The sequence below is a fragment of the Archocentrus centrarchus genome, chromosome 17, assembly GCF_007364275.1.
Source record: "Archocentrus centrarchus isolate MPI-CPG fArcCen1 chromosome 17, fArcCen1, whole genome shotgun sequence".
In the NCBI taxonomy this organism is placed as follows: Eukaryota; Metazoa; Chordata; class Actinopteri; order Cichliformes; family Cichlidae; genus Archocentrus; species Archocentrus centrarchus.
In genome coordinates this window covers 16,385,338-16,409,401 of record NC_044362.1, presented here as the reverse complement: position 1 = coordinate 16,409,401, position 24,064 = coordinate 16,385,338, and the positions used below count along the sequence as shown (strand labels likewise).

The 24,064-nt window shown below is 41.0% G+C and overlaps 2 protein-coding genes across 4 annotated transcripts; both read left to right on the top strand.

Annotated features, from left to right (window-relative positions):
- The first annotated feature begins 2,243 nt into the window (after window positions 1–2,243).
- On the top strand, window positions 2,244–11,540 carry kif2c (kinesin family member 2C). Of its 3 annotated transcripts, XM_030752022.1 has the most exons (23): window positions 2,244–2,337; window positions 2,413–2,581; window positions 2,663–2,751; window positions 2,840–2,941; window positions 4,814–4,862; window positions 4,946–4,981; window positions 5,605–5,751; window positions 6,263–6,382; window positions 7,092–7,189; window positions 7,307–7,402; window positions 7,530–7,584; window positions 7,706–7,868; window positions 8,472–8,562; window positions 8,659–8,722; window positions 8,849–8,940; window positions 9,045–9,187; window positions 9,329–9,542; window positions 9,656–9,766; window positions 9,905–9,972; window positions 10,076–10,154; window positions 10,247–10,327; window positions 10,453–10,546; window positions 11,200–11,540. In XM_030752022.1, exons 2-23 carry the CDS (start codon window positions 2,521–2,523, stop codon window positions 11,259–11,261), a joined length of 2,115 nt encoding a protein of 704 aa, XP_030607882.1. In that variant the 5' UTR covers window positions 2,244–2,337; window positions 2,413–2,520; the 3' UTR covers window positions 11,262–11,540. The 3 variants fall into 3 exon arrangements, with proteins under 3 accessions (XP_030607882.1, XP_030607884.1, XP_030607883.1); XM_030752024.1 differs by lacking the exon at window positions 2,413–2,581 and having other exon boundaries at window positions 2,246–2,337; XM_030752023.1 differs by lacking the exon at window positions 4,946–4,981 and having other exon boundaries at window positions 2,288–2,581.
- Window positions 11,541–18,527: 6,987 nt separating this feature from the next.
- On the top strand, window positions 18,528–23,596 carry selenot1a (selenoprotein T, 1a). The gene is made up of 6 exons (XM_030752543.1): window positions 18,528–18,730; window positions 19,534–19,644; window positions 21,089–21,215; window positions 22,544–22,631; window positions 22,794–22,957; window positions 23,079–23,596. Exons 1-5 carry the CDS (start codon window positions 18,597–18,599, stop codon window positions 22,913–22,915), a joined length of 582 nt encoding a protein of 193 aa, XP_030608403.1. The 5' UTR covers window positions 18,528–18,596; the 3' UTR covers window positions 22,916–22,957; window positions 23,079–23,596.
- Window positions 23,597–24,064: the final 468 nt, after the last annotated feature.

The window sequence follows — 24,064 nt, the reverse complement described above, 5'->3', positions numbered from 1 at the left end:
ACAGCAGCAAATCTACAACAGAATGACTGAAAAAGAAAATCACCGTGTTGCAGTGGTCCTGTCCAGACCTCAATCTGATTGAATCCTGTGATAGAATCTTAAGAGAGCTGTGTATAAACAAATGTGCAGAAAAAATTAACTGAGGCAACGTTGTGAATAAAAGGGCCAAACTTCCTCCGCAACGATATGAGAAACTAATGAAGTCACACAGAAAGTTATTCATTCTAAAGGTGGTTCTTCAAGCTATTGAATTTTGGGTTGTACTTACTTTTTCACACAGCTGTACAGTAGTCCTGTGAAGACAGCACAATATAATTCTATTTATATTATTTACACTGCCTGGCCGAAAAAAAAGTCACCACCAAAAACAAAAGTCACACACTAATATTTCGTTGGACCGCCTTTAGCTTTGATTACAGCATGCATTCACTGTGGCATTGGTTCAATAAGCTTCTGCAATGTCACAAGATTTATTTCCATCCAGTGTTGCATTAATTTTTCACCAAGATCTTGCTGTGATGATGGCAGATTCTGACCACTGCGCAAAGCCTTCTCCAACACATCCCAAAGATTCTCATTGAGGTTGAGGTCTGGACTCTGTGGTGGCCAATCCATGTGTGAAAATGATGTCTCACGCTCCCAGAACCACTCTTTCACAATTCGAGCCTGATGAATCCTGGCATTGTCATCTTGGAATATGTCCGTGCCATTAGGGAAGAAAAAAATCCATTGATGGAATAACCTGGTCATTCAGTATATTCAGGCAGTCAGCTGACCTCATTCTTTGAGCACATAATGTTGCTGAACCTAGACCTGACCAACTGCACCCCAGATCATAGCACAGGGTTGTACAGCGGGCACTAGGCATGATGGGTGCATCACTTCACCTGCCTCTCTTCTTACCCTGATGCGCCCATCACTCTGGAACAGGGTAAATCTGGACTCAGACCACATGACCTTCTTCCATTGCTCCAGAGTCCAATCTTTATGCTACCTAGCAAAGTGAAGCCTTATTTTCCAGTTAGCCTCACGGATTAGTGATTTTCTTAAGGCTACACAGCTGTTCAGTCCCAGTCCCTTGAGTTCCCTTCGCATTGTGTGTGTGGAAATGCTCTTACTTTCACTATTAAACATAGCCCTGAGTGCTACTGTTATTTTTCTTTGATTTGATTTCCCCAAACGTTTAAGTGATCACCGATCACGATTATTCAGGATTTTTTTCTGGCCACATTTCTTCCTCGAAGACGATGGGTCCCCACTATCCTTCCTGTTTTTAATAATGCGTTGGACAGTTCTTAACCCAATTTTAGTCATTTCTGCAATCTCCTTAGATATTTTCTCTGCTTGATGCATGCCAATGATTTGACCCTTCTCAAACAGACTGACATCTTTTCCACGACATGGTTGTTTAAGAAATGAGAAGCAACTCATTGCACCAGTTGGGGTTAAATAACTTGTTGCCAGCTGAAAGATAATCGCCCATGCAGTAATTATCCAATAGGAGGCTCGTACCTATTTGCTTAGTTAAATCCAGGTGGCGATTTTTTTTTTTTTTGGCCAGCAGTGTAGTTGGATTCAAGAAAAAGATCAAGTATTTGGGCATTTTAACTTTTGATTATTGAATTCCTTTTATTGTACATCGTATATATTTTACATTGTACAATATGTCTCTCTCTCTCTCTCTCTCTCTCTCTCTCTATATATATATATATATATATATATATATATATATATATATATATATATATATATATATATATATATATATATATATATATAGAGAGAGAGAGAGAGAGAGAGAGAGAGAGAGAGAGAGAGAGAGAGAGAGAGAGAGATTTTTAAACACATATCGTTACCCTAATAGCATAATTGCCTAAGTCATATTTTGAGATACCTACCTAATTCTACTCTGCTAACAGTGTAGATTCATTTAGATAGATATCTCAATTTTGGCCAAAATATGACTTAGGCAATTATGCTATTAGGCTAACGATATTGTACAATGTACGAAGCACTTGCCTGTTAAAATATATGCTGTTTGCTGTTTTTTTTTTTTTTTTTGGTTTTGTGGATAAAATGCAACATTTCAATAACGTCAACCACGTCTTACTGAGCTTGTCTTGTTGAAGTTCTTCCACTCGTACAGGTTCGTTCCTAATTTGTCCGGGAGGTGGCGGTATAATATCAATTTGGATGTTACCCAAAAAAGATGTTCAAAAAATCCATAGAAGAAGAACGCCAGTCCCTATGAAGTGACGTGGTCCAATCAGATTCTTAAATACTCGGCTATAACGCTAGTTTGAATTCTGGGCGGTGTTAAGTTTGGCACTGCCGAAGGTAAGTGTGATTTTTGTCTGGAAAGAAACGAGAAATAAACAAATAGAAACGACTAACGGGTTGGTTTCGTAATAGTTCACGTTTTGATGAAAAGGCGACCACAACAAACCTGACAGAGAGCGAGTTGACTTCTTAATACGCTAACGTTACGTTAATCGTACAGCAGACCAATAAGTTGGGAAAATGGAGAATAACCTGTCCAGACTTCTTGTCGGACTTTCTGTACAGATCAGCCGTAGTGATGGTGAGTTCACGTTGATGTTAAGACATTCTTACTATATTTGTGCGGTGAGTTTAGCTCAGAAATGCTGTGTGTATTAACTAGGTCGAGTTCATTCGGCTTCTGTGAAATCCGTTGACAATTCCACGGTTATGGTCGAATGGCACGAGAGGAACATCTGCCGTGGAAAGGGGGTCAGTAATGTCATAACTGAGATAATATCCAGCAGGCATACATAAAAATCCTATATACTCAATGTGTCTCTTTATTATTGTGTTTTAGATTGAACTGAGTGAGTTGTGCACACTCAATCCAGAGCTTTTGGACCATATAAATGCAATCACCAGCAAAAATCCTGACCCACCCACTCCTGCTCCAGAAAAGGTAAGTTCTAGTCTACTTTTTTTTTTTTTTTTTTTTTTTTTTTTTTTTTTAATTTAGCAAGGAAGTTGGGATTATTCCTTGTTTATTTGCTCCTATGATTGTGTTGACTCTTGTTTCAGTAAAAGATATGTCAGTTGAATTTGAATGTTCAGCACAAGTCTTGTGCTATATGATGTGCAGTCAAAAAGTAACAAATGTGCCTTTGAAAAGCAAAAATCACCCAAAATTTAAATAGTACACCACTTTCAGCAGAACTCTTAATTTAAGCTTGCTGAATCACTTTCCATATAGAGGATTATCACTGATGACAAGCCTGCATTCTCCAATCCTGAGTAAGGCACATAATGGGTCAGGAACATGCTCAACGTTTTGTGTTGTTTTTTTGTTTTGTTTGTTTGTTTTTAGCCATTCACAGGATTGTGCACCATGAGTTAGTCTCCCACAGGCAGCCTGTTAGCAGCAAGTTCTATTGTCTTACAGACAAAATGAAGGCTTTGTGGATCAAACCTCTGTTAGATGCAATGAATACAAGTGGATGACCTTGAGAGGGATAGTGGCTTAATTCATATTGGGTGTTTTTATAGGTGATAAAGAACTTTTTTGATTGCACCTCAAAATATTAGTGTTTCCCTTTTTTAAATAATTTGGAAAGCTGTCTATTTTTTTACTGATTGATGCAACTATATGCAGAATGATGCTCTAATAACTAGGGAGGTTCCTGGCGACTAATTTCTTAGTCGACTTAACAAGCAAAAAATAGGCTAACCAACTAGTCTAAACTAAGAAACACTCGGATCAAGTTCAATTTTAGGACTGTTGGACAATGTCAAAAACTGTCTGAACAAAGACATTTGAAACCATTAATCGCATTTTTCAATAATGAATTGTACTTTAACTCCAGGCGATTGCCGCTGAAGCGCAGGTTACTTGCCCTTATTAGCGGCAAACAGCTGGTTAAGACATAGAGTATCGGAGTATCAAAGGAACTTTGATCAGCTGGCTTTTTACTGTAACTCCGGTATTATGGTTTTTGTTGCCGGAAGTCCGCGAACGGTGACACTTTTGAAATATGCTGTGTCGCGTTCGACACGTTCGGAGGTATAAGGTTGCATGCTGCTTAACTGTGCACATTGTGCATTATGAACACTGCACATTACACTCCAAACAGACAATGAAGAAAAAAAAAACTTATATTGATGTTAAATATATGAAAACGCATACTGCAAACGATGTTTACGTGTCATTAAACTACGAGAAAATAATACGAGTAAAACGAAAAAAATTGCGACTTGTGTGGAGGTCTTGTGCGAAATTATGTTTCCCCTGTGAAAATCTGTTTCCACTGTGTCAGGAGCGCACACTGCAGCCAGAGAAAAGCGGATCTGACTCTCTTCACGGTGCTTCTGATCAATCTATTGGTAAAACAACACTGTAAAAACTTGCTGGTAAATTAATTTGTTCCCATGTTATGGAGGGGTAACAGAATATTTTGGATGGCTGAAATATCTGGTCCCCCCACAGGAGTTCTTGTCCTTGATGAGAGGAATAAACACTGTAAAAGACTTTTACAGAGAAATCGATCAGAAGCGCCGTGAAGACTGTCCAATCCGCATCTCTGGCTGCGCGCTCCCAACACAGGGGAACAGAATTTCACACAAGACCGGCACTGGGCAGCCATTAAAATCTTATTTAGGTTAACCGACTAGTACTTCTGGCACCGACAAGTGACCATAGCGACGATTAGACATCTAGTCAATTAGTTACGCACATCCCAACTAATAACTTGTGTACTCAACCATGACTTCTTATAAGGAAGCTAAATGACTGATGGGTTGAGCAGTTTCCCGTTTTCTTCCTGTTTCTCTTCTGTAGAAATATGAGGGTCGACTGCGCTCATCCAGGATTCCTGCGCCTGCCTTCTGTATGTAAATAATGTTGACTCTTTGTGTATGTGAGACATAAATGTTAAGTATTGTCACCTAATGGCTTGTTTCCTTCCAAAAGCCTCTGCTCCAGCAGCCACCAAGGGTCACGAGTCAGGTCGGCATGGCGTGCATGTTTCTTGTTAAAGCAAATCGCTCCTATTTTGTTTATGGGTGCAAGGGCAAAGAGTGGCAGTCCTGCAACAGCTGATCTCTGCTAATGTGTTAGACATGCACTAGATTAATGATAACACAAGAAATGCAAATCCAACACCCTTAGATATTGGGTAATTATATATGCGCATGCAGAAGCATCTGTTTTTGTCTGTTGATCCCTAAATTCTAGCTGGGGTGAAAAGTGTCACACTCTAAAGAACTGAAAGATAAAAAAGGAGTGCTGATTATTATCACTGATTGATCAGACTGTACAAGTACAATGCCCTCCTTTTTTATTTTTTAAATTTACTGAGATTTCTGTGGAATCACCACACAACACATTAGTGTTTCATGTCTTTGTTATTCACTAGAAACTCACTTCTCTACCACTCTGGATGTCTAATTTGGGTTGTTCTGTCTTAGGAAATTAGGTGGTAAGCTTAGCTTGTCAGACTACAGTCTTCTAGAATCCCGCCCAAGCCAGAGGCTGGATTATTCCAGAATAATAATAATGATGGCAATAATTCGTCTAAGATGCTCAAACTCGCATTGCAGCTGTTTGACTTGGAATTTTTTCTCTTTCAGTTGCCACTCGGTCTCAGGCCCGGCAGACGTGTATGTTCCAGGCCCCGGCTTCTGTTTCTGTGGTTGAGACTGACCCTGGATCGTCTTCAGCTAACCCAGAAACCATATATCCTGATCTCCCTCCATCATCTGTCCTCACAAACTCAGGTTGGTCATGATCTTTTGAAAACTGGAAGATTTTCTAAAATGCATAAGACTGACTAATGAGAGCAGTGTATGTGTTTCATTTAACATTGAAATGTCATTTTTGATGACCATTGACAGTACATCACACCTATATGCATTTGCTGCACATATATCAATAAGAATACACAGGGCATCCAGACGCACAGCATATGTCCATATGGTGATCAAACTCGTCCCATACTTTTGTGAGCATGTCTGGAGTCACTGCAGCCACTGCTATTATGCAGTTTTGCAGTTGCTGGAAGGTGAGGCGCCTTAACAGAGTCAGGTCCCCTCTTTCTAATAGTACATGTTTTGATCATTACCGGTGAACAGCTGCAGAATTAAAGCACTTTGAAATCAGATGATTCTTTTTGATACACCCTGTTTTGAAATATTTTACTTGTATGAATGAATCTTTTGGTGTTTTCTTTGTCTGGTCAATGTGATATATATATATATTTTTTTTTCCTCCTTTTCTTTTGTCATCTAGCAATTCCTAATCAGCAGCGTAAAAAGAAAGATGCCAAACCAGCGACTCTGCAGCCTTTTGTTCATGAGGCCATAAAGGAAAACGAACCTGAGAAAATGCCTCCTCCGTCCACAGCCAGAGGTCCGTAACAAATTTTATTAATGTGATATGGAAAACCAGTGGAATTTTATTTATTTATTTATTTATTTTTTTTTTTTTTTGGTACGTGAGTTGTGATCACAAAGCTCTAAGAACACGCTCGTAAAACTGGGGGGGTTTACCTGATTTATAAATTTATATTTGGTTAAGCTCTCTTTCAAAATCACCATCTTGTGAACAGCCAGGCAACTTCCAGCGTGGTAACTGGTTTTAGATCTTTCTGAAAGTCATGTGCTGACCGCCTGCAGTGTGCATTACACGATTTCATCCCAGACCTCAAACTTGCGTGGAGAACAAACAGCAACATCTCTTCCAATCTAACCTAAATTTTATGTAGGGAGATGATTGCTGGTGATGATAACTGGAGGTCTGACTACAACCCCTATGGCAGTTTTCGGTAGACGAGCAGCGACAGCACATCATCGTTAACCATATTTGCCTCCCTGTGACTTTGCCCACTTCCTGAAAATGAAAGTCAAGCTGAAGGATTGATGTTTTGACCCATTACATGAGACTGAGTGCCAACTGCAGAGGCACAAGTAGAAAGGAATATTACTTTTTGAACTTTTTGGTCACATCTCCTACTCGAATCCTATGGAAGGAGAGCAAGAGCGCTACATATTGCTGTGGCAGATGGTATAAAGTGTTAATGTTTTTAAAAAAAATTGTGCATTATTTCTTCACATTTCAGGCAGAAGAAAATCTGTGGCTCCGACAGAGTTAAACAAAAGCAATAAAAGACTCTCTTATGTTATGAAGCCCCTTGACATGCAGACCAAAAGGGGAAAGGTGAAAGACTTCTTTACCCATTCTGCTATTTATCTCTTTTAAATACTTCTAATGTTTTAGGCATGATCAAAAACGACTTATTTTAGGTATAATACCTTTGTTTGCCTGTCCTTACAGTTTCTAGAAGCTTCCCGACCCAACCAGAAGTTCTATGAGATGATCCAAGATTTCAGAGAGACTTTGGAAATCACGCCCTTATCAGCTACTGACCTGGTAGGTGTGGATTTACAAACCGTGTTTCATGTGGAAAGTTTTATGGATTAGCAGTTTGAAGCGCGCACACACATTATTTATTTATTTTTTTTTTCTTTCTTTCTTCGCACATCTCTTACTTTTTTAGATTGAGCCCCAAAGGATTTGTGTGTGTGTTCGGAAGAGGCCTCTTAACAAGCAGGGTAGGTCAGAAATAATGTGTAGATGGTCTGTTCTATATCATCTGAATATAAGCAAGCAATTAATGGGGAGAAAATAGTTGACAGTTTTATATGCTAACTTTGGGATTTTTCTGTGTTCCAGAGGTTAATAAGAAGGAGATTGATGTGGTGTCAGTACCTGGGAAAGGTGCGTTATTGGTCCATGAGCCAAAACAAAAGGTGGACCTTACAAAGTATTTGGACAACCAAGTCTTCCACTTTGACTACTCCTTTGATGAGACTGCCACCAATGAACTGGTCTACAAGTAACTAGCTCATTTGTTCTTTAAGTATACCAACATTGGCTCTGATTGTAGTTTTTCTTAATAACATGGACTGTTTACCAGTTTAATCAAGTTTTTATTATACAACCATCAAAAGACATATTATGTGAACACCCATGGCGTTTGACATCTGTTGAAGTGTTCGCTCAATAACTTGAGAACCTTTTTGCCTATGCTTACCAAATTCTATAACATAATATGACCAAAGCAAGGTTGGGGTTGTAAATGGGGTCACTGGGATCAAAATCAAGGTTGCTGTTACTTAAAATAGAAAAATGGACCGTGGTAATGCAGAGCGACGGGTGTTTTTTGCCCCAGTTCTTCACTGATTTGTTGCTCCCAAAAGCAAATTATTAAATATTGTAGTGCATAAGAGTTTTCTTGTTGTTCTTTTGGGTTTTTTTTTTTTGTTTGTTTGTTTGTTTTTTGGTTTTTGGTTTTTTTTTTTTTTTTTTCATCTGGAATATTGATCAGAACAATGCTGGACATTCTGTGTATACTTTTTATACATGCTTTAATAGTCCTTATGTTAATGTTACTAATGTTTTAAAATTATGATGGAAATTTTTCTTTTTTCCCCGTTAGGTTCACAGCTAAACCTTTGGTGCAGTCCATTTTTGAAGGTGGAATGGCAACATGTTTTGCGTATGGCCAGACGGGAAGTGGTAAGACTCATGTAAGTCCCTGTTTGCTGTAAGAATTTGAGTTGTCTTGAAGTAGATTTTTCTAATGTCGAATTTATTCATGCCTTTTTTTTTTTTTTTTTTTAAAGACTATGGGAGGTGATTTCACAGGGAAGCAGCAGAACAGTGCCAAAGGAATTTATGCATTAGCAGGTAGGGTCTAAAACCTCTCCTCTATTTATGCAAATAACTCTACGTTAACTGCAGAACATTCATGCTTGATTAAGCTGGTCTTTTTATATAAAAACTACGCTTTCTCATAATGTCTTTAACTTCCAGCCCAGGATGTTTTTGCTTACCTCAACCACAGGAAGTATGCTAATTTGGATCTCTCTGCCTATGTCAGCTTTTTTGAGATTTACAACGGCAAGGTAAGGAGGAGGGGGACTCCCATTTGAAGAAATTTATTGAAAATATATTTACCTGAAAATCAGCTTCAATTAATCCATGTAATAAAATAGACCTTTCAATGTAGGTGTATGACCTGCTGCATAAGAAGGCCAAGCTCCGTGTTTTGGAGGATGACCGACAACAGGTTCAAGTAGTGGGCCTGGAAGAGGTCTGCGTGTCCTCGGCTGAGGAGGTCATCAAGATGATCCAGATCGGCAGTGCGTCCAGGTACCTTGGTATCAAGAATGTGACATCTCCTTGTGTATTCTTCTTTGTAACTCAGAGTACTGAAGCATATTAATTTCCCTTTAGTAATGGTACCAGAACTAAAATCTAAGACTAAGTTAGTATTTCAATGTTTCTTTCTAGAACATCAGGCCAAACCTCAGCCAACGCCAACTCTTCCCGCTCTCACGCAATCCTTCAGATTGTGCTACGGCGCACTGACCGTGCTACCACGCTGCATGGCAAGTTTTCTCTGGTCGATTTGGCTGGCAATGAGCGTGGCACAGATGTCAGCAGCAACGACCGGAGCACTTTAGTAGAGACTGCCGAGATCAACCGCAGCCTACTGGCTCTCAAGGTAAGCTGTGGCTGATTAAAAGGCAGACACACAACAAGTAGAGTCTTTAATCGCTATTAAATGTGTACGCACAGCACCCGAAACACTGATGTTTCCACTTTTGCATCCTGTAGGAGTGTATCCGTTCACTGGGAAAGAACAGTGATCACATTCCTTTTCGAATGAGCACTTTGACCAAAGTCCTCAGGGATTCTTTCATAGGAGAGAAATCCAGGACCTGCATGGTATGTTAAAACACCAAATTTGGCTAACTCTGTCTGGCAGTAATATACTGTATATTGTGGTCTGGTTACATTTTAGTGAATGGATGCAAATCCACACTGAACAAGCCCACACAATAAATTTCCTTTCTTATTTCACAGATTGCTATGGTGTCTCCAAGCATGGCCTCGTGTGAATACACAATGAACACTCTGCGTTATGCTAATAGGTCTATATTTATTTTATAAAGTTTAAATTTTTATTTATTTTAATGGAAATCTTCAGTCATGTGTGGTATGATGACACTTGATACATTTTCCACTCTTTGGCAGAGTGAAGGAACTCAATGGTAATTCCAAAGCTTGTGAAGCACCTAAGACACAAGAGCCGATGAATAGCTCCTCAGAAGAGGTAAGCTTGCTCACCATGAGCCCAGAATATTGACCATTATGTTCTGTATAGAATTTTCTCAGATTTGATTTATCACGTTCTTTGTGGTGTAGGAATCAGTTGTGGATACCAGTGTATATGATGCCATATCTCAGGTGACTGAGCTGGAGGAGAATGTTTATTCAGAGCTCAAGGTACAGTTTTCTTAACTTTGCTTGTTTTTACAGCATACAAGATATAAAGTCTTTTTTTTTTTTTTTTTTTTTTTTATTTTATTTATTTTTTTTTAATGAGTAGTTTTGCTTAACCTTTCACTCAGAGGGCGGGCGACCTTGTACAAGCAATGGACCAAATTTCCTACAACATCGAGGAAGGACTCTCTGACCTGATTGATCATTCCAAAAAGTTATTTGGTTTGTACAAATCAAAATATTTTTGTTTTTTTTATTATTATATGTAGTGTAGAAAATCTTCTTGCACTGTGTTTTAGATTGTATTGTTGCACATCATACAGAATTTTACCACTCTTCTCACTCAGGTCTAGCTTTTGTTTAAAAGTGTCCACACAGACAGTATAAAAGAAGCCAACAAAGAAATGCATTAAACTTGCATTCTTTTTAATGGTGATTAGGTGGTGATAGCTGGGGCTGCAAAAAGAGTGAACTTGGCATTTTACTGTTGTCTACTTAAATTTGACCCAAGAGTGACTAAAGTTTGGTCATGGTGTTTCAGAAAGAAGGATTATCTTTATCCTAATTGGCTAACAACTTGTGATTGACAAGTCATTAGCAAGTGAGCATGCAGTTTCAGTCAGAGCCGCCCCTCTCATCACATCTAGTTTCAAAACACCAAGATGGTGATGGAAATGAAAAGTCATCTTGAGGCTTCAATGGACTTGCATTACATTGGCTACGTCCATCTTTTATACTGTTTAAAAGTTAATCAAAAATATGTAGACAATCAGTCACCTTCTTGCATTTAAATTGAGTGTATAGCCTAGCTAGGCATTAGGGGAAAGAAAGGAATAGGTCAGTATGCATTACATTCGTTTGTGTCTCATCCACAGACACAGTTATGGCTTTAAAGTCTGCTGTGGATCAGGAGCAAATGGCGAGGCTGAACCACTGAATCGACTCCAAAAACCCACCCTGAAGAACAATCTGTTCTCTAGAAAGTGTTGGTATTCTTTCTGTGTTTTATTGTAGTAATAACCGTATTCAATAAAATGATTTTCAAATAACTAATTGAACCTGTCATTAATATATTTAGGGAAACTGCTCATTTCCGGTCCAGAATTAAATACATGTACATTAAATTGGAGATGTATTTTGGACAGGGATCCTTCTTGATGTACTCATTAAAGTTGTGTATGCCCTTCATTAAATGTAATTATGCCTCAACTGAGAATGCAGTATGGATTCCTGTTTGCACTACAGGTGAACATAGTTCACATATTTTCAAAGCTATTACTTAAAGTTTCAGAAAAGGGATTGATTCACCAGGATGCAGCTGTGTATGTAATTGAATGTTTATACAGCTGGATGATTGTGTCAGTAATTAACACTGAAACAGGTGTGTGTGTTTGTTTTTTTTTGTTTTTTCTCTAGGTATGATATTCAGGTACTGATAAGAAAGGACAAACCTGTTGTATTTAAAGGTCCAGATTTAAATGTTTTGTCACTTGTACAGTGGTATGCAAAGGTTTGGGTACCCCTGATAATTTTCATGATTTTTCATTTATAAATCATTGATTGTTCGGATCAGCAATTTCAGTTAAATATATCATATAGCAGACGAACACAGTGATATTCAGGAGTGAAATGAAGTTTATAGGATTTACAGAAAGTGTGGAATAATTATTTAAACAAAATTAGGCAGGTGTATAAGTTTTGGCACCCTTGTTTTATTGATTTGAATACCTTTAGCACTAATTATTGGAACACAAAATTTGTTTTGTAAGCTTATTGACCCTTGACCTACATACACAGGCGAATGCAATTATGTGAAAGTTAAGGTTGCCAATTGCAAGTGTTTCTCCTCTTTGCATCTTCTCTGAAGAGTGTCAACATGGGAGCCTCAAAACAACTCTCAATGAGCTGAAAACAAAGATTATTCAACATCATCGTTTAAGGGAAGGATCCAAAAAGTTATCTCAGAGATTTCAGCTGTCAGTTTCCACTGTGAGGAACATAGTGAGGAAATGGAAGACCACAGGCACAGTTCTAGTTAAGGCCCAAAGTGGCAGGCCAAGAAAAATCTCAGATAGGCAGACGCAAAGGATGGTGAGAACAGTGATAGTCAACCCACAGAGCAGCTCCAAAGACCTGCAACATCATCTTGCTGCAGATGCTGTCACTGTGCATCGTTCAACTATTCAACGCACTTTGTACAAGGAGAGGCTGTATGGGAGAATAATGCAGAAGAGGCCTTTTCTGCGCACACACCACAAACATAGTTGCTTAAGGTCTGCTAAAGCACATTTGGACAAGCCAGCTTCATTTTGGAAGAGGTGCTGTGTACTGATGGAGCTAAAATTGAGTTATTTGGACATAAGGGGTGGTATGCATGGCGGTGTGTGGCCAGTGCAGGTGCTGGGGTTATTAAAGTTGAGGGTTGCATGGATTCCAGTTAGAATCACCAATTCCTTGAGAACAATGTTCAATAATCAGTGACAAAGTTGAAGTTGCTCCGGGGCTGGATACTCCAACAAGACAATTACCCTAAACACTGCTCAAAATCTACTAAGGCATTCATGCAGAGGAACAAGTACAACATTCTGGAATGGCCATCTCAGTCCCCAGACCTAAATATTATTGAAAATCTGTGATGTGATTTAAAGCGGGCTATCCATGCTCGGAAACCATCAAACCTGACTGAACTGGAGATGTTTTGGAAAGAAGAGTGGTCCAGAATACCTTCAAGGAGAATCCAGACTCTCATTGGAAGCTATAGGAGGCGTTTGGAGGCTGTTATTTCTGCAAAAGGAGGATCTGCTAAATATTGATGTAATTTTTCTGTTGAGGTGCCCAAACTTATGCACCTGCCTAATTTTGTCCATCCATCCATCCATCCATTTTCTTCCGCTTATCCGGGGCCGGGTCGCGGGGGCAGAAGCCTAAGCAGAGAAGCCCAAGCTTCCCTCTCCCCAGCCACCTCCTCCAGCCCATCCGGAGGGACCCCAAGGCGTTCCCAGGCCAGCCGAGATACACAATCTCTCCAGCGTGTCCTGGGTCTACCACGGGGCCTCCTCCCGGTGGGACATGCCCGGAACACCTCACCCAGGAGGCGGCCAGGAGGCATCCTAATCAGATGCCCGAGCCACCTCAACTGGCTCCTTTCGATGTGGAGGAGCAGCGGCTCTACTCCGAGCCCCTCCCGGATGGCCGCACTCCTCACCTTATCTCTAAGGGAGAGGCCAGCCACCCTTCAAAGGAAACTCATTTCTGCCGCTTGTATTCGCGATCTTATTCTTTCGGTCACTACCCAAAGCTCGTGACCATAGGTGAGGGTAGGAACGTAGATCGACCGGTAAATCAGGAGCCCCGCTTTTACGCTAAGCTCCCTCTTCACCACGACGGACCGGTGCAGCGTCCGCATCACTGCAGAAGCAGCCCCGATCCGCCTGTCGATCTCCCGTTCCCTTCTCCCATCACTCGTGAACAAGACCCCGAGATACTTAAACTCCTCCACTTGAGGCAAGAACTCGTTCCTGAGCCGGAGATGGCACTCCACCCTTTTCCGGCTGAGGACCATGGCCTCAGACTTAGAGGTGCTGATTCTCATGCCAGCCGCTTCACACTCGGCTGCGAACCGTTCCACTGCGAGCTGGAGGCCCCCCCCGTGATGAAGCCAACAGAACCGCATCATCTGCAAAAAGCAGAGATGTGACTCTGAGGCCACCAAGGAAGAAGCCTTCCGCCACCTGGCTATGCCTAGAAATTCTGTCCATAAAAATTATGAACAGAATCGGTGACAAAGGGCAGCCCTGACGGAGTCCAACACCCACAGGAAACAAATCCGACTTATTACCGGCTATACGGACCAAGCTCTCACTGTGGTTGTACAAGGACTGAATGGCCCGCAACAATGGGCCAGACACCCCATACTCCCGCAGAACCTCCCAAAGAACACCCCGAGGAACACGGTCGAATGCCTTCTCCAAGTCCACAAAGCACATGAAGACTGGTTGGGCAAACTCCCACGCACACTCGAATATCCTTGAGAGGATAAAGAGCTGGTCCAGCGTTCCACGACCAGGACGAAAACCGCATTGTTCCTCCTGAATCCGAGGTTCGACTAACGGACGCACCCTCCTTTCCAGCACCCTGGCATAGACCTTACCGGGGAGGCTGAGGAGTGTGATCCCCCGAAAGTTGGAGCACACCCTCCGGTCTCCCTTCTTAAAGATGGGGACCACCACCCCGGTCTGCCAATCCAATGGCACTGCCCCAGATCTCCACGCGATGTTGCAGAGGCGTGTCAACCAAGACAGCCCTACAACATCCAGAGCCTTCAGGAACTCAGGGCGAATCTCGTCCACCCCAGGGGCTCTGCCACCAAGGAGTTGTTTAACTACCTCAGTGACCTCACCCCCAGTGATGGTCAAGTCATCCCCCTCATCCCCAGACTCTGCTTCCACTACAGAAGGCGTGTCAGTGGGATTCAGAAGGTCCTCGAAGTATTCCTTCCACCGTCCGACTATAGCCTCAGTTGAAGTCAGCAGCACCCCCCCCCCCCCCCCCCCCCCGCACTATAAACAGTGGGAGTGAAGCACTGCTTTCCCCTCCTGAGTCGCCTGACGGTTTGCCAGAATCGCTTCGATGCCGTCCGAAAGTCTTTTTCCATAGCCTCACCGAACTCCTCCCACACCCGAGTTTTTGCTTTGGCCACTACCCGAGCTGCATTCCGCTTGGCCTGTCGATACCTGTCAGCTGCCTCCGGAGTCCCACAGGCTAACCAAGCCCGATAGGACTCTTTCTTCAGCTTGATGGCTCCCTTCACCTCCGGTGACCACCATCTGGTTCGGGGGTTACCACCACGACAGGCACCAACCACCTTGCAGCCACAGCTCTGAGCAGCCGCCTCAACAATGGAGGTGCGGAACATGGTCCATTCGGACTCAATGTCCTCAGCCTCCCTCGGAATGCTGTCGAAGTTCTGCCGGAGGTGGGAGTTGAAGATCTCCCGGACTGGGGCTTCTGCCAGGCGTTCCCAGCGCACCCTCACAATACGTTTAGGTGTGCCAGGTCTGTCCAGCATCTTCCCCCCGCCACCTGATCCAACTCACCACCAGGTGGTGATCAGTTGACAGCTCAGCTCCTCTCTTCACCCGAGTGTCCAGAACATACGGCCGCAGATCTGATGATACGATTACAAAATCGATCATCGACCTGCGACCTAGGGTGTCCTGGTGCCATGTGCACTTATGGACATCCTTGTGTTCGAACACGGTGTTTGTTATGGACAAACTGTGGTTTGCACAGAAGTCTCAGTCCCCAGACCTAAATATTATTGAAAATCTGTGATGTGATTTAAAGCGGGCTGTCCATGCTCGGAAACCATCAAACCTGACTGAAATGGAGATGTTTTGGAAAGAAGAGTGGTCCAGAATACCTTCAAGGAGAATCCAGACTCTCATTGGAAGCTATAGGAGGCGTTTGGAGGCTGTTATTTCTGCAAAAGGAGGATCTGCTAAATATTGATGTAATTTTTCTGTTGAGGTGCCCAAACTTATGCACCTGCCTAATTTTTTTTAAATAATTATTGCACACTTTCTGTAAATCCTATAAACTTCATTTCACTTCTCAAATATCACTGTGTTCATCTGCTATATGATATATGTAACTGAAATTGGTGATCTGAACAACCAATGATTTTTAAAGGAAAATCATGAAAATTATAAGGGGTGCCCAAACCTTTGCATACCACTGTATAATAGATACTATGTATACATTCAGTCAGTTTTGAGGCTGATTGTGAATATGCTTTAATATTGGACTTCAAATATCGTGTTCAGATTGATACTGTACTTAGGTGTGTTTGTTTATGTTTCCTGTCATTCTAGTGTGTACTGCTAATATAAAATTTAACACAAAACCAGTCATCAGCAATTTTGATGGATGAGAATTAAAAGGAAGAAAAAAATTACATCGGGATGTCTGGTGTTTCTATTATACAGTGTGGAGAATTTTACTTCCATTAATTGGATCCACTTGTCTTATAATATGAAGAGAGGCTTTAATCCCAAAAGTAAGGATGACGGGGCACAATGAGTTCCTGAATTTGACCTGTGTAAGTGCTGAATATGTGTTATGGCCTTACTAGGTATCAGATCATTAGGAAGATTTGTGCTAGAACTCACCTGTGCCACCATCATCAAAATACCTAGTAAAGAATTATCTCTTGTTCCAGTGTTTCCAGTAAATACTGGATGGATTTAAACAAAAATAAATGATTTTGTGAATTTGAAAAACTAATATAAAATAAAAATATAAAGGAAATCTAAACTAAGGAGAGGGTAGAACAGAGATCATAAACTAACCTTGCAAACTTGATAGTGTACTTGAATTAGTTACATGAGTTAGCCAATATCACAAATAGCTGGGCAGCACAGTCCAGTCCAAGGTTGGTATCTTTGTTTGCCTCTTTAAAAAAAAAAAAAGACAACAAGGTGTGCCAGCATGAGAGAGCTGAGCCAAGGGTAAAGGATTCTTCGAGTGTGGGATACATGAAATTCATTGAATCCCACAGGAATAAACTGGATCTGGATGAATATTAAATGGCTAGTTGTTTCAAAGGGGTGAAAGGCTGACCCCTTGAGCTGCACAGCACTATGGAGCAACAGGCACTGATCAGACATAACCTTATGACCACCTGCTTAATATTGTGTTGGTCTCCCTTTTGCTGCCAAAACAGCTCTGATCTCTTAAGGCATGGACTCCACTAGACCCCTGAAGGTGTGCTGTGGTATCTGGCACCAAGATGTTAGCAATGGATCCTTTAGTCCTCTAAGTTAAAAGGTAAGGCCCCCCCATGGGTTGGACTTGTTTGTCCAACACATCCCACAGATGCTCGACTGGATTGAGATCTGGGGGATTTGTAGGCCAAGTCAACACATCAAATCGTTCCTGAAGCATTTTTGTTTTGTGGCAGGGTGCATTATCCTGCTGAAAGAGCCCACAGCCATCAGGGAATACTGTTACCATGAAAGGGTGTACATGGTTTGCAATAATGCTAAGGCAGGTGGTAACATCCACAAAGTAACATCCACATGGATGGCAGGACCCAAGGTTTCCCGACAGAATATTGTCTAAAGCATCACAGTCTCTGTCAGCTTGCCTTTTTCCCATAGTGCATCCAGGTGCCAGGTGTTCCCCAGGTAAGTGACACACACACACCTGGCCATTCATGTGATGTAAAAGAAAACGTGATTCATCAGACCAGGGCACCTTCTTCCATTGCTCTGTAGGCCAGCTCTGATGCTCACGTGCCCATTGTTGGCACTTTTGGTGGTGGACAGGGGTTAGCCTGGGCACCCTAACTGGTCTACAGCTATGTTGCCCCATACAGAATCAACTGTGATGCTCTGTGTATTCTGACACCTTTCTATCAAAAAACAGCATGAACCTTTTTGGCAGTTTGAGCTACAGGCCACAGGCCAGCCTTCACTCTCCACGTGCATCAGTGAGCCTTGGCTGCCCATGACCCTGTTGCTGGTTCACCACTATTTCATCCTTGGACCATTTTTCATAGAAACTGACCAATGCAGACCAGGAACACCCCAAAGAGCTGCAGGTTTGGAAATGCTCTGACACAGCCATCTAACCATCACAATTTGGACCTTGTCAAACTCACTTAAATCCTTACACATGCTGATTTCCCCAGTTTCTAACATTAACTTTGTGGGAAAAATGTTCACTTGCTTCTATATCCCACCCACTATCATGTGCCATGATAAATAGATAATCAGTGTTGTCCACTTTACCTGATTATGCCTAATCAGTGTATAATTTATGTCATCTCAATAATCTTGTTTTAGTTCAAACAAAGAAGCTCTGAAGAAATTTTTAAGTCATACATTTGACTTACTTATAGTCAACAGCATGTATCCAGAGGTTGGATTTCGATAGTGAAACAGCTGTTTCCTAACATGGAAATGATGGCCAAATTGGAAAATGTTGGAATTTTGAAGGCACTTTATTTAATTTGTCACCTATCTTTATGAAGAGTTCATCCATCTTGTGTAACTGAACTGGTATAAAATTTAAAAAAAAAGGGTTTAGTCTAGGCGCTGTTGATCAATTGAACTGCCAGTGCGGTAGGTGGTGCTAAAGGTGGTGCCAGGGCCGGTTAAGATCCGCGATTGGAGGAAGAGGAAAAGGAGGGACCAACCAGAAACGAAATGTACGGATTAACCTGGCTGTGCACGACGGGTTGAGGAAGGGATCCTCAGAGAGGGTAGCTATGAAGTGGTTACGGTTTTCGCTCCTAATTTTGGGGGTGTTCTCCCTTTGCTGCGCCACAGCTGGTGACAGTAGTGGTGTAAAGAAAATGAAGATGCAGTTTGCCACGGGACCCCTTCTCAAGTTTCAAATCTGGTGAGTAAATGAGCGAAAAACTGGCGAGTCATTGCACGCTAGCTAAACCCCACGGCTAACAGCGTCGCAGGCCGACAATCGATTAAAGCTCGCTGACAGGAGGTTAGTTTAGAGGGATATGGGTTAGGAAAACAACGCTGCCACACTGCGCTGGTTGCTTAGTTGGAAAAACAAATAAATAAAATTATGTCAAAAGCGCAGAGTGAAATAATTTTCTGGAAGTCGATAATTTTTTTGACACATTTCATAAACATTTCGCGGAAAACATGGCTCCCACTTCCGCTGTCAAACACGCATTATTAAACCTTTAAAGAAGCCGTCCAGTGAATGGAGGTCATATTAACGTGGTGGTGGTTTATGCTACAGACGACGGTTTTTTTTTTTTTTTCCAGTAAAATGTTTACTATCGTAGGTAAATTAAACATATTGTTTTCGCTTTTCTAGCCAGCTCCGTTGACTTGAAGCAAATTCCTGCCCCAACTACTCTAAATATTAACAGGAGCAGGAGGCGGTGTGTTATCCTGAAAACTCGCTTTGTTTACTGTTCTGTATGTGAGGAAATATGACTGTGATTAAAAAAAGAACAGGAAGCCCACATTTGCAATGTAAATATGCTACTCACTAAAGCAAGCATAGCCTACAAAGGTGAACCTGCAGCTTTGGAATAATGTGTTTAATTTGTATGATAACACGCTGCTACAGACAAGTTTAAATTCAGATCTCAAGGCTAAGTCATCAACGTAACCTTTGTTAGATTGTGGTGTTGTGACTGTGGACTAGAAGTGTGCTTGTTTTCCCCACAGCATTTCCTGAGGGTACAAGCGGGTGTTTGAGGAGTACACGCAGGCCTTGTACCAGCGGTACCCAGACATCCGCATTGAAGGGGAGAACTATCTTCCTTTGCCAATCTACCGGTAAGGGAGAGCGTGAGGATTGTCTGCCTTGTTACAAGTGGATTACGTCCGGGCTTATTAAAGCAGCCTGAAAGCTTCCTGGGATTAGCTGCGATTTGTCTGAGGAAGTGGAATTCTTCTGCACGAACATTTCTGACCTCTGACAAATTTGTATTTGGTGGTTTTACTAGATACAGATTGAAACTATTGTCCTAAAATCACTCCAATAAAGAAAATGTGTACAAATTAAAGTGAAATGTCAGCACTAGACTAATTGTTAAACAAACTTGGCCAACATTATTTCAACTTATTTCATTTTGCATCTCCAAATCTTCAAGGTATTAAATGGGTATGCACCACAGACAGCAGAAACAACTGTGCCACATTTTTTAGTAGGGAATGGTAATCAGTAACAGAGGGTTAGCAAGCCCAGTCTTAACTTATGAGGACTCTTTGTTAGGGCCATGAGGGAAAAATGACTTTTCAGGCCAGAGGGATGGGGTTATATAAGTTCCTGGGTGTATCTAGCAGAACGGCACCTTATGTAATACAGAAATGCATGTGATGATTTCAGCTAAGGTATATAAACATGCCAATTAAATTGGGAATCATGATAACTTAGTGCAGATATTGTAATTATTAATCACCTACGTTATTCTCTAATATCTGAGATGCCATGAGATTTTTCTTTAGATTTTACAAATGTGTAGATTTATATAGGATTACTTGACATACGCACCATTGCCAATTTATTAGGTACACTTAGTTAAAAAAATAATGTGGCCTTAACTGGGGAGAGTAATGAAGAACCTGCTCCAAATTATCCTATGAATCAGTTCCCAAGTTGCCATAGTCTTCTACTGTTGCTGACATTACCTTGAAAGTTGGGTTGGAACCTTAACAGTAATCCTGTCTACCTGCCTATCTATATATTTATCTAAAGCATGACTAATAGGGAAAGTCAAAATTGGTTTCAAACGTAGGACTATTTATATATATGTAACACATTAAATCTTTTCTTCAGTATTTCTCACCCTCCTGTTCTAGAGTGATCCAGCAACTATAGAGAGACTATAATTTGGCTTCTGATTAAATGTTAAGTCTGTGGGATTCTGAAGAATCTTTGCCTTGGGAATTGAGTTATATTTATGTTACATTTGAGACACATTTGCGTGGCAGTCTCAGGTGTGTTGTAGTTAAGGTGTGGTGTTACTGAGATGCTTGGGTATTAATCTGAGCTCCTAATGAACACACGAGGGAGAAGCTGTGTAAAAGAAATGTAGATGGTATCAAACTCTCTCTCAGATTCTTGAGCCATTGCTTTCAATAGTTCCCTGTATGGAATTTTAAAAGCCAGATTTTACATCTGTAACAAGCTCTGTCTTCTTTGTTATCATGTGTAGGCGCTGTATCCAGAGCTGTATCCAAAGCTTTATCCACATGCATTTTTGTTTTACTTCCACAGACACGTTGCTTCCTTCCTGTCTGTGTTCAAACTGCTGGTGATTGGGCTGATTATTATCGGCAGGGACCCTTTCGCCCTCTTTGGTATGCAAGCCCCAGGAATCTGGGAGTGGGGCCAAGGAAATAAGGTAAGTTTTCCTGGAATCAAAGCTCTGTCCTTATGGGAGAGTTTTCGCTGTAGTTTTCATGTGTAGCAGCATGTTAGAAATCTGACTGTGGATTGTCAGCAAGATGAAGCTGCACATTGTTTTGGCAAGTTATTGCAGATATCACACTTAAGCATGGGTAGCATGTAGAAATGAAAAAAGGTGGGCTTTAGTTTCTGTTTACTTACACACTGCCAAGTACAACTAAAACCCACAGGATTTCATTAGCTCTTCATGGAGGGGCTTCTGGCTGTTTTGTTAAGTATGTGCTTGGATCTGTTATCCCTGGGGTTAAAGACCTGGCAAAGGCTCAGAGGGCGAATCTTAAAAGCCTTTCTGCACTAACTGTGATTTTTAGGTTCTTTTTTTTTCTTTTTTGGACAGAAAGCTGATAAAAATTAAACAAATTTTGTGCCACTGAAAGCCAAACACAATAGAAAATTGCGCAATAGCATATAGAATAAAGATTAATTGGACTGGTTTTAATAGTAAACTTGCTCTTTAAAAATCTCTTAAGCCACATCTGATTAATAACAAAGACCATCTTAAGGTCTCCAGCTGTGTGTGTGTGTGTGTGCGCATTTAAAACAGCTTCCAGTATATATGTGGAATCCTTTTACGCAATATTAAACATGAATCTAGACGGCTGTCGGTAAATCAGCTGCCTTGAGAGAAGAAATCTAGTTTGATTGACTGTGCCACGCTCTGTAATTTGCTGCTGTGTAATCTTATTGCACTGTAATCTCATCAGCCAATAAGGTGAGCTCCGTTGGAGAGGGTGCGCCAAAAGCAGGAATACACAACTGTCAATCCCTGTCATGCAAACTGCAGAGAGGAAACAATTTAAGATGGAAGGAAATGGTTAGAAAGTCAGCCCTTTTGGTCATTAAAATATTGCTGCAGCAGTCTAACCTGTGTGCAGGAAAAATGGTTAAATATTAGTCTTTACCGATTGCACCTAAAACAATATGCAGTGCAAGAAAAGAACAAATATTTGAAAATATTCTGGCACAATTCACCAGTTGCTATATACATCAGTCTGTCTTAGCAGCTTAATGGCAGTGGCCCATATGTAACTTGGATTTAAAAAACAAAAAAATTATACATATTATATAAAAATAGTGAAACATACTCAATGTAGAGTGTTACTCCAGTGCAAGTGACTGCTGAAGTGCACCACTGGATGCCATAAATGTCATTCTCTTACTAGAGCACCACTTTTATCCTGTGAGTTTTTGTCCTAATTTCTGCTCACTGAACATTACTTGGAAAAAAATAAAACTAAACTAAAAATCTTTGCTCTCCTTCAGATATATGCCTGTATGATGGTGTTCTTCCTCAGCAACATGATTGAAAACCAGTTAATGTCAACAGGAGCATTCGAAATCACATTAAACGGTGAGTATTATTCCCAGCACATGTTTGGTGACTGCACCCAGTGGGTTTGCTTAGAATTTACTTCATTTTTCTTGCAATAAAATATTCATGAACTTGAAGCAATGGAACAAAGTCTAGTCCATTTATAATGAATTTTTTTTTTTTTTTTTCTTCTTCTCATAGACGTACCAGTGTGGTCCAAACTAGAATCAGGCCACCTGCCCTCCATGCAGCAGCTTGTGCAAATCCTGGATAACGAAATGAAGATGAACGTTCATATGAACACAAGACACCACCATTCCTAACCTTACTGTAAAATTCCTGGCTGGAGCTAAATGCCCCTCCATGTAAGTACAGTCATGTTCCAGGCGCTGGATGAGTGGGACCCTTTTTTCTTCTGAAGCACTTGCACCAGTGTGAATGTTTATGCTTTTTAATTAGGTCTGCCCTCGCTCTCTGCCCTTCTAGGTTTGAGGTGGGTTTCTCACTGGGCTGTGAGGTGATGTTTATGAACGTCTGCGCTGAAGGCAGGAAGACTGCTAGCACAGACTGGATGTCCCCATCACTCTTCACTGCACCCCTTAGAGATGACCCGCCCCTGACGCCAGAGTGGGATCCATGGCAACAGTGCTGGCCATTTTGTCATTTTCTTGTACTATTCATACTACTACAGAGTTCATCCAGGTGATATTAGTGATCCCATAAGGAGAGCGTTAACATTGGTCCTTGTAGTCTTTAACTCTTTGCATATAATTCGATCTATGTGAATAAAAACAGTTGTCATTTGTACCACTGAGCCATATGTAGAAATTTGTTTATTGTTCTCAAAGTAGATTTGTCATGTAGAAATTTGCAGCACTTAAAATGTGTCGTCACTGTTGTGGAAATAACATTGAGAACATGTATCTTGATATGATTTCTGAATTTTTATATTTACAAATTGTGGAGGAAAATAAGATTAAACATATTAACTATTTAACTCTGAAGCTGAGGTGTGCTGTTGAGTTAAAGGAAATAATTGTACTCACAGATGAGACTCGGGGGTGAAATGGCTTACACATCTGTCATCAAGGCTGCAGTTACTGTAGGTAAAGGAAACTTTGCAATAGTACAGAATCATCTGGAGAAGCAGTCCGGTAATTAAGTCTACAGGCTTTACACTGATTTGATGAGACAAGTCCAACACAAACACAGTGCGGGTAGCGTGCAACAGCATTTGTTACTTTTTAAATATTATTTTACAATGAGTAATGAAGGTCATTTCATGAGTTATTTGTGTAACACCTTTGTTTGTCTTTGGAAAATCAGTCTTTTTGGAAAAAAATAAAGTGGCTTTCCAGAAAATGAGAAATTAGGCAAGAGTGCCAAAGAGGTCATATCTAAAACCTTTTTAGCTTTATTGTTAAAAGATGAACATGTTGACACTCAAGTGTTAGTGCATAGAATACCCCCCC